The sequence below is a fragment of the Dryobates pubescens genome, chromosome 3, assembly GCF_014839835.1.
Source record: "Dryobates pubescens isolate bDryPub1 chromosome 3, bDryPub1.pri, whole genome shotgun sequence".
In the NCBI taxonomy this organism is placed as follows: domain Eukaryota; kingdom Metazoa; phylum Chordata; class Aves; order Piciformes; family Picidae; genus Dryobates; species Dryobates pubescens.
In genome coordinates this window covers 33,726,943-33,737,075 of record NC_071614.1, presented here as the reverse complement: position 1 = coordinate 33,737,075, position 10,133 = coordinate 33,726,943, and the positions used below count along the sequence as shown (strand labels likewise).

The 10,133-nt window shown below is 43.9% G+C and overlaps 1 protein-coding gene across 1 annotated transcript; it reads right to left on the bottom strand.

Annotated features, from left to right (window-relative positions):
- Positions 1 to 1,666: 1,666 nt before the first annotated feature.
- On the bottom strand, positions 1,667 to 6,436 carry LOC104304539 (opsin-5). Its single transcript, XM_009905294.2, has 4 exons — positions 6,364 to 6,436; positions 3,739 to 4,032; positions 2,851 to 3,182; positions 1,667 to 2,019 (listed from the first exon to the last, which is right to left on the bottom strand). The coding sequence occupies exons 1-4, from the start codon at positions 6,434 to 6,436 to the stop codon at positions 1,672 to 1,674; spliced, it is 1,047 nt and encodes a 348-aa protein (XP_009903596.2). The 3' UTR covers positions 1,667 to 1,671.
- Between the last annotated feature and the right edge of the window lie 3,697 nt (positions 6,437 to 10,133).

The window sequence follows — 10,133 nt, the reverse complement described above, 5'->3', positions numbered from 1 at the left end:
TCATTCCATATGGAATGACAACCTGTGAATGACAACCTAGGACACAATAATATCACCCTAGAGGCCAACTCAATTCAGGATTTTTCCACAAATTTTTACAAATAAAGCCCTGCCAGTAGCAAAAGATTGAGAGAAAGAAAGCTCCTTAAAGTTTCCTAACCCACAACTTACTAATTTGTGCCTTTCTGTATGTTACAGCTCATGTCTCATTTTATTTGTTCTGCTGTAATCCATGCTCCACAGAAATTCTCATAGCCACAGAAGTGTTCAAGCCCATCTTTTAGTCCTGTTCTTGGCCTTAGTGGTAGTTTGTAAAATGAAACTTATTTTGTGGGTTTGATTGTGGTGGCAGTTTTGAAGAGCTGGAAGTCCATTGATTATTGTTTCAGATTGTTGGTTAAAATCTGTGCCAACTCTGCCTGTTATTTAACTGTCATCACCGAACCTAATGCGAAGATAGATGTGGTCAGCTGAGCAAGCAGTGGAAGCACAAACTGCTGCAGCTATCAAGCCATATTTTGTACATTTCAAACTCTAAACAGATTCTTCCATGTCCTTTACAATCACAAACAGTAAGTCACAGAGAGAGAGCTTTAAACTGTAGGAGCTCCTCATTTCCATCTCATAATCTTTGTTAAAACTGGCTAGCAGAATGATGTTGTGGTTCTCCTATGCTTTAAGCTGAACGAGCAAACTCTCTTCTCAGTTGCAGGTGTGCCAGTGCTTCAGCCAGTGAGTAGCTCAGTATCTCAGGAGCTCCCACTGAAGTTATGAGAGCTAGGACTGCAGGATGACTTACTGCTGGGCAGGTTATCTTGGGGATGTCCTTTGGCATGCTGTACAGAGCACTCCTCCAGGAAACAGCTGTCAAGATAGCAGAGCTGTTACATCTCAGCAACCAACAGCAGAAGTGCACAGGTCCTTTTTGTCAAGTGATTCCTTCACTTCTCATTGTGCTGTGATGTGCAGAAGGCACCCTTTGCTAGCTGCCACATTCCCACCTAACCTCTTCAGACTAAGGCTGCTTGACTCCCTTTCTTGAGCTTGTGTTCTGAGGAGTTGGAACTGTACCGTAGCTGGAGAAGGAACTGTAGATCTCTGTAAGACATTCTGATAGCAGCTAATTGACCATCTTTTCATGGCAGTGATTATTTCATGCTACCTGTATGGTTTTCTGTCTGCATTGCTAGACAGCTGCACTGTCAGCTCTGCTTACTTGGTAACCCTTTGTGTTCAACCAATGGTTTTCTCTGACAGCTGTTATACTGATGCAGCCAAGAGTTTGCTGAGAGATAATATTAAGAAGTCCAAAGTATATGTGGGGAAAAAACAAAACCAACCAAACCAAACAAAAACAAAGCCACAAAACAATAAATCCTCTTTTAATTATAGTAATTTTCCTGGAAGTAAGTTTAGTTTACATGGTTTTTATGTTTGTGGTACATAAACCTATTTCCTCTAAAGTGGGAAGTCTTGGGGGGGAAAAAAAAGCTGCTTTGTTGTTTTTGTGTAGCTTAAAGACAATAATTGAGAGTTACTTAAAAATAGATGCTTAAACCTCTGTATTCAACACAGGATATGCAGTAAGGACCCCACATGCTGCATCCCTACACATATGCACCCAGGAGTGAGCCCCAGATTTGACCTATGTTGTGAACCCATCGCTGCATTTCAGCTCATTGCAGCTCCCTGGTTCTCCACCTTAGCAGCAGAAGAGAGGCGCACGTTGTCCCTGCCACTCCACATCATTGACAGGGGGTTTTCACCGGAGCTGTCGGTGCTGAAGAAGGGAACTCGCCAGCCACAGCAACACTGCAGCTGTTTAATTTCATGACGGAAAGTTTTGCTGAAGATGTAGTAAATAAAAGGGTTATAGGCTGTGGAAGATTTGGCAAACAGACAGGGCAGCAGCGTAACAATGGGCTGCAAGGAGTTGCTGGAGTTAAATATAGACCAGAAGCTGGCTGCTGCGTATGGCATCCACGAGCTCAGGAAGCCGACTGAGATGAGCACAGCCATCTGAAAGGGAAACAGGGCTTCAGTTCTGAGTTTGCACTTACAGGATCTGATACCGAGGCATATGGTTTGTGGATGAAACCACACCTGAAACAGCTGGCATAACTGAAACTACATACTTGCTGTGTTGTGACGTGAGCACAGGAAACACTGAACAGTGCATATATGTTTGTATTCCCACCTACCAGATCTGCAGTTGTTGTTTTCATCTCCTTCCCTTGCTGGCTGCAGTATGTCATGGAACACACAGCCCAACCAGATGGTATCACCTGTCTGTATACTGGCCTCTGGAAAGCTTGGGTCAGTTCTGCCTTTCCACATGAAATGAGCAACCAAAGTGCTTATTTGAAAAGTGTTGCATTAAAAAAATCCTCTTTCCATAGGGAATTTCTATGTAGCTCTTGTGGTGGTTTTTAGGGTTTAATGTTGGGGGGGGAAACTTCAACCCACCACAGCTCTCAACCGGAACGCATTCAGTCAACTAGAAACCACCTAGGATGACAGAAGACCACCTCTGCCCCAGGTAAAGGAAAGGATTTAACAGCTGTTCCAGCCAAGCTGTATGCCAATGAAAACCTTTGATGCAATTTCCTAAAGATTAAGCAAGCTGCACTGCACCTATGATATATTATTCTGTCCAAGCTCCCAAAATGACAAGATTTTCAGGAACCCCCTACTTTTCTGAGGAATGCAGAGTATGGGTGAGACTCAAACCAATCTCCAATTTTGGGCAGTACTAGACAAAAGCAATGCAAGGTCATCGTGAGCTGTGCATGAGCACAACTGGTTCTCTGCAAGCTCCTGATTACTGTTCTCATCATTGGGATAACTCACCAATGTCAGCTTCTTCTCCAGTTTAGCTGCATGAGGGATCCTGTCAATATTCTGTATCTCTTGGTATGCTTTATGAACCTTCCAGGCAATTCCCAAGTAACAGGCAACAATGGTCAGTGCAGGCAGAACTGTGCACAGGAGGAACATGCTCAGGATGAATGAAAAGCCATTGGAGGAGTTGTGAAACTTGCTCCAGGCTATGGTACAAGAGATGCCAAATGGCTCAGGGCCGTAGTAGCCCCAGCCTACCAAGGGCAGAATGGCCCAGAACAAGGAGTAGAGCCAGATGAAAGTAATCAAGATGCAAACAGTGTTCTTGGTGATTTTGTTACCTGCAAGAAAGAAGAAGAGCAAGTATATGTTACGGGAAGTTTCTGCCAGAACTCCTCAAACAGAAGAATGGTGGCTACAAATACTACCAGGCTGCTGCTACAGTTCCCTAACGTTTTGTATTCTTGAGAAATGTCTGTGGATTGGGTGAGACCTGAGTGCAACCCCCAGTGCTGATCTATAGCAGGTCAGGGAGCTACAGAAGATCAAGCTGACCCAAAATGTACCATGTTCTCAACCCAGGAATGCCAGCAGAATAATCCTTCCTCCCAAATTCCAGTGTGTCTGCTTGCACAGAAATAGGAAGGACAAACAGTCTGGTCCATTTGGGCTCCCCCCTCTCATGTAGTTTCATTACCTAGAAGTGAGAGACTTCATTGTTTAGCAAATAATTTAATCAGATCCTTCTGGGAACATTAGGAGTTGATATTGGACTAAGAGTTAAGGCTTATTCCTACAGACACTGAACAGATGCTCTGCCATGTTCCAGAAAATACTTCTCTGAACATCATAGGCCAAGTGCACCACTACAAGGTTACCAGAAACATATTTGCTTACTGTTAGATTTGGATGAATTGGTAACAAGGAATCGAATCACGGCCATGGCACACAGGGTCATCATGCTGCAGACACCAAAAAGGAAACCCAACAGGGCATAATATATGCAAGATGCATCTCCTCCCAGCCATGCATGGTTCCAGGCAGATGCAATGGCCAGAGGATACATGCTGATTGCCATTCCAATATCTGCTACTGCTAAGTTGACTGTAAGCAGCTCTGGTGACTTCAGGAGGGAAGAGCGTCTCACAGCTGCAGCAAGGACGGCTGAATTTCCAAGGATTGTCAAGATGGCTGGAAGAGAAGAGTCAGCACAAACAGTAACATCACATAGTAAGCACACTGGTGAAAACCATTGTCTGTGCAGAGGATATGGAAAATGCCAGTTGTTAGCCTGGGACTAACCTCTAGAAGGCAGGACAGAGTGGGAGAATAGCCAGAATTCAGAACCTCCAAAGCAAACACTGTGCTGATGCTTTAGAAACACACCAGTGGGCATCTGCTCTGCCCTACTACCTTGCTCTTTAGCTTATGGCAAGGAAACCAGTTCTCTTAGCAAATAGGAACTCCCACCTGGATGGCATTTCTGAGAGCTGCTCCACAGTTCAGCATCCACTGTTTTGTTTCATCCATTTCTTGGGTTTCAATTCTTGCCTCTCTGCCTGACAGGGATTTCCCAGTCAGGCTGTGTGTCCAGTATAGACTTGCTAGAGCAAATTTCACTTTGATTTCCCATTCACAGCCTCCTGTAGTGCTAGCCAGCCTTACCAACCAGAGGAAATTTCATCCTATGAATAGCAGGCCATTTCTTGCCTTAATAGAATGGCTCAGGTTGAAGGGACCTTCCCACCATGGGCAGGGAGACCTCTCAACTAGGCTCAGCTGCTCAAGGCCTCATCCAACTTGGCCTTGAACACCCCCAGGGAGAAGGCACCCACAACTTTCCTGGACAACCTGTTCCAGAGTCCCACCACCCTCAAACTGAAGAACTTCTTCCTAAGATCCATTCTAAACCTACTCTCTCTCAGCTTCAAACCATCCCCCCTTGTCCTATTGTTAGACACCCTTACAAAAAGTCCCTCTACAGCCTTCCTGTAGGATCCCTTCAGGTATGGGAAGGCAGCTTTAAGGTTCCCCTGGAGTCTTCCATTCTCTAGGCTGAAGAACACCAGCTCCCTCAGCTTATGCTCATAGCAGAGGTGTTCCAGCCCTTGGATCATCTTTGTGGCCCTCCTCTGGACTTGCTCCAACAACTCTGTCCCCTTCTTATGATGGGGACAAATTACATGGCAGCACAGAGATCACTGCCATATGACCACTCTATAGCTCTTCACTTCTACATCACACCTCCCTTTCCATGCACTATATCATAGCTATTCTCCTATGGCCTTTTTCTCATGTGAATAGCCCACACACCTGTTGTCATAACATGACAACAGGGCCAAAATTGCCAAATGACAGCTGATATCTTCAGGCAGGAAAAGAACCCACTTAACTTTCTTCTGTGAGAGCTCTAACCACCAAACAAGAGGCTGAAAGTCGTTCTTGGTCTTTCCATCAAGGTGGACATCCAGACCCACCCCTTCTTTTACTGTGACATGTGCTATTCCCTTCCACCCTACTACCTGTGAGACTGCTGGATGGCATGGGAATAGTGACCTGCATCCATGTATTTACTTTTGTGCACCAAAACTGCTGGCATCATGACTTGCATTAAAAGAATTACTATTCATTGTTCTGCAGACAGTGACTTCTCTCACCCTGAGTTGTACACTCTGGTGTCAGCACAACCGAAGGGACAGCACAGTACAGTGCAGGGAAACATGTATGTGAACAGAGATACAAAATGCTAAAGCCCAGTGTTGCTGTCTATTAAAGCACAAAAAAATATATGCTTGCTTTTCTTAAATGCATCTCACCCCAGGTTTTCAAATGAGCTGGAGGAAGGAAGGTACTTGCATCTTAGCAAAACGCAGTTGGACTGCGCAGCTGAACTGATTCAGCTCCTTTCCAAATCTGCACCAACAGGAAACAAATCACCTGGCTACATGCAACAAACAGACAAGGAAGAAACCACTCTGATAAAGCCATACTGGAGCAGACAGGTGCATATCCCCAGTTGTATTTCATTGTGAATCTGCCTTCAGCAGGGCAAACCAGGCCATTACAAAACCCAGAACTGCTATTTGTAAACCCTCTGCTATTTTATGCTGATTTATCCTAGCAAGGCGCAGGTGGTCCTCACACATAATGAGCAGATCAACGTTGCTCTCTTCTGCTAAGTCTCATAACATGGGCTGCCTTGTCTCTCAGTTCACAGAGCTGAGATGCCAGGATAAGGAGTAGACAACTTATTTTGAATACTGATGATGCTGCAGAGGCAAACTTCTGCCCATAAGTCTTAAGCATCAAAATGAAAGATTGCAAATCTGAGAGCAGAGATTAATTCTGCAGCCAACTGATTTGAAGACAAGTACCAGGAACCTGCGTAGAAACAGGTTTTCTATCATTTCCCTCCAGCTTCCTCTGGAGCTGCTGGTGCTGATTACAGCGCAGACAGGGTATCCCTCCTGTGTCTGCTCCTAGGCTTGAAGCAAACAAGCAGGCTATGAAGGCAGAACTCACCTATGATCAGAAGAAAGACCCCAGCTCCATAGTCCACTAATGGGTGGAGTTTGGAAATATATTGCTCCTCCATTGTCCCTTGTGGAAATGGGTGAAAGTTTAAATCAAAGGTGAAGTGACCATAGGAGCAAAGAGACCCTTTCCCATGGTCTGCTGCTGCAGATGTGAGCCAGGCAGCTGGGTGATGTCAGTGTGAAAGGACCCTTCTGCTTCCTCCTCTCTCCCTCCCTCTCATGTGGCAGGAGAGAAGCCTGGAGTGAGAGAAAAGCTCTCTCCCTGGGGAGACAGAGTGAAAGCCAGGCAGAGCCACTGCCAGAGTGATCCCGCCTGCCTGGCTGGCAGAGCAGCTCTCCACCCACCCCCTCCTCACACCACTCTGCTCTTTGGCTTGTCAACTTCGCAATGCAAATCCCCTCAGACTGTCATTGCTGAGCTAAAACAATTGTCGTTCAAACATCTGCAGCCTTGGGAAACAAAGCTGGGCTGAGTGATCCATCAGTTTTGTCTTCCAGCTTTATGGCTGTGTATGGGAAACACAAGGTCAAGGTGGAAGGATCTCTCTGTTAAAGTTAAACTGTTTGCTGCAAGGGTTCAAAATGGTCAGTGTCACATCACTGAAGTCAGGACTGTCAGAGCTGCACCAGTGCAGAACTGGAGGATGTTCAGTCTGGTGTGCACAGCTGCAGAGCACCACAGTAGAACCAAGCTCTGAGATCACTCTAGTGACACTCCAATGTGTTCACCTGCCAAACAACCACAGCAACACCTCACAATCATGTTTATCTTCTCCTTGTAATACCTAAGCCTAAAATCATCATAATGCTGTTTCACTCCAGGATTCAAGCACATGTTCAGGCTCATCCATCAGCTTACACACAGAGGTCTAGAATTTGGTGCATACAATTTGCAATGTTATTAACTTGTGTTTTAGCCTAGTCAGCCATACCATACAAATGGCATTTGACTCTCAAGTTTGGTGCTGAAGGGAGCTCTTGCTCCAAAAGCTGTCAATGTATTTTGCAATGAACAGCTATGCATAACAAAAAAATCTGTAGCAGTAATGGTGGTTGAGTATTGGCCACTAGCTAGAGCTTCAAAGTGAACCAATCTCACGGAAGTGCTGCTAAGTGTACAATTAACACTTCAGAGAAACAAAATTCCTGTATCTGGGGCCATGGCCCCACACTGAGGTTCCCCACTGTCAGGATGCTGGGTGTTAGGAGTTTTTTTTTCAGTAAATTTGCCTCTGTCATTGAAGAGCAAACTTGGGTACCATGTTCAGCACTAATTCTGCTGTCACAGACACAAGTTTTATTTGTAAAGAAGACTGAGTACTACTAAAAGTCAAGTGGCCTCATCAGTCCACAGCAATGCTCTAGTTCCCAAGTTCTGCTGCCAAGGGTCTGAATGTAAGCAGAGGACAGCAAAAGAGAATGTCTATTTTTCCCATCATAGAATTATCAGAATGGAGTTTTCAAGACATGCTGCATTCAAATGATTTCCATCCCCAGAAAGCACTTCCCAGTGCTAAGCTACTTCTTGGCTGAAGTGTTTCTGAAAAATTCCTCCAACCCATCCCACGTAGCTCCAAAGTCTATAAAAATGCCATGGAGCCTGCATATATTCATGGCATAGATAAGTACAAGGAGATGGAACAGTCCACTGTTTTTCTCCAGAAGTTATAGAATTCCAATTCAATGACAGAAATTGCTGTCCTGAAAAATCTTAACAGATAAGACCAAAAGATTGTGAGGTTTCTGTTTAACCTGACTAGCTAGGAAGGCTGAGGTTACCTATCAGCTGGAAGCTACCTCTGGTAAGGTAGACAGAAAAAAAAAAAAAAAAAAAAAAAGGGCAGGAGAAAGTTAGAGTCTTATCTGGGTGAAGAGGAAATTATGTTCCAGACCTTGATCAATGAAAAGAGCATACAGCAGCACAGAACCACTGAGGCTGGAAGTCTCCTCTGAAGATCATCTAGTTCAAGTCTGCTGCTGAGAACAGGATCAGGTACAGTAGAGTGCTCAAGACTGTTGAATGGGTTTTGTATGCCTCCAAGGATGAAGACTCCACAACAGGTGGAGCTCCTCTGTGGAGAACTTATTAGATGTTCAGTGCAGATGTCCATCATCAAATGTCCCTTGGCAGCACATATTCACCCAAAAGTGGATGTGGTTGTTTGTTGCAATACTTCTGAAGTCCTGGGTGTATAAGCAAGTATCAGTGTAGAAGGTAGGATATGTACAATTTTAGTTCTAAAGGGAAGTTCTTCTACCAGAAAAGGATGAAAAAGAGCAGATATGATGTCTTAAGATCATGCCTAGTAATGAGAGTCTTGATTGCTTGATTAAATGATGTATTGACTTGGGGATTGGACTAGATGACCTTTAAAGGCCCCTTCAACCCAAAACATTCTACAATTCTATGGAATCAATGTACTCTGGTCAAGAATGAGAGGTTACTGTTTTATCCCAGTTTGAGGAAGAAATGCGTGCTTGGATCAGCACACAGTAAATCCTGTGAAGAAAACAGAAGATTGCTGTATTCTGATAACGAATCCAGTACAGTGCACATGAACATATTGATAAAGTAAGCTGCAGAGATGCTGCAATTTGACTGTTCTCCTTGTTAAATTCACAGACCAGTTTCTGGCACTGTTTTGGGCTGGGTCAACTAGTACTGTTCTAAGTCACTCCCAGGCACAGGTCATGTAAGATGGGCCCAGGACCTTTCCCAAGTAGGCAGTAAGGTCATTGTATTTGAAGACAAAGTGGCACTGTTTATGTACCTGGCACAGGTCTTGCCCACAGGTTTTGCTCTAACCCTGGGTGCAAACCTTTAGCTGAGAAACAGATTCTTGAGGTGCCATCATTAGATGAAAAGTGACTGTTCTAAAGGATTGTTAGTGCTCAAATAGAGCTTGTAATTTTGATAGAGAAAAACCTTTCCAAATTTTCCTAGCTTGTGCTACATAGTCAGTTCACCTGACATCACCCAGTACAAGCCAGATCTCCTGCTTCCCCACTTGTTGCATGGACTGTCCTCTCACTACTGAAATAAGACATTAAATGTCTTCAGGCAAGCAAAGAGAAACCAGAGGCAAGATTAAAACATTTTGCTGAGAATTTAATTACTCTCTGGAGACTCCACTGGCTACATAAGAAGCCTAATCCTCTTCCAGCTTTTGTGGGCACCTTAGATTACACTGTGTGGATGTTTCACACTGGTTTAGATGGCATTTCATTTATTATGAAACCCTGAACTTAGTGTTCAAATGGGGTAGGATTACATCAACCTTTCAGTTACAAAATAGAAGAAAATAAAATCAATGATTAAAACCAGAAGAGCTGACTGATCCCAAATCCAGTGCATTATTCATGTGCTGTTTAACAATAAGAAGTTGTCCCCAGAATCATCAGTCTGCAACTCAGATCAATCTAGATTGTCTGTTTACAACCAAAACACAGTCAAAGTTTATACATCTTGATGGACTTGATTTGGGGAGATTGTATTTCAGATTTCCTTTTGTGTGTGTGTGTGTCAAATTTCCCTTCAATTTAAGGGAACAACCAAACAGATGGAAGAACAAATTGCTACCCCCTCACTTCTGAAAAGTTATGTGACACTTTGAACATAAAAATGAACTCAATATAAAAACATATATACATATTGGGTGTAAATACATACATATATCTAAAACAAGTTCCTGCTGTTGAGGTAAAAACCAGCTATGAATCTATGTCCATACCCCCAAGAGAACCCATGCCTATCAA

Coding starts and splice junctions, on each gene's coding strand:
- LOC104304539 (XM_009905294.2), bottom strand. CDS start 6,436: ATGGAGGAGCAATATATTTCCAAACTCCACCCATTAGTGGACTATGGA. Junction 4,033..6,363: donor GGTCTTTCTTCTGATCATAG/GTGAGTTCTGCC, acceptor CTTCTCTTCCAG/CCATCTTGACAATCCTTGGA. Junction 2,020..2,850: donor TGGAGAAGAAGCTGACATTG/GTGAGTTATCCC, acceptor TTTCCCTTTCAG/ATGGCTGTGCTCATCTCAGT.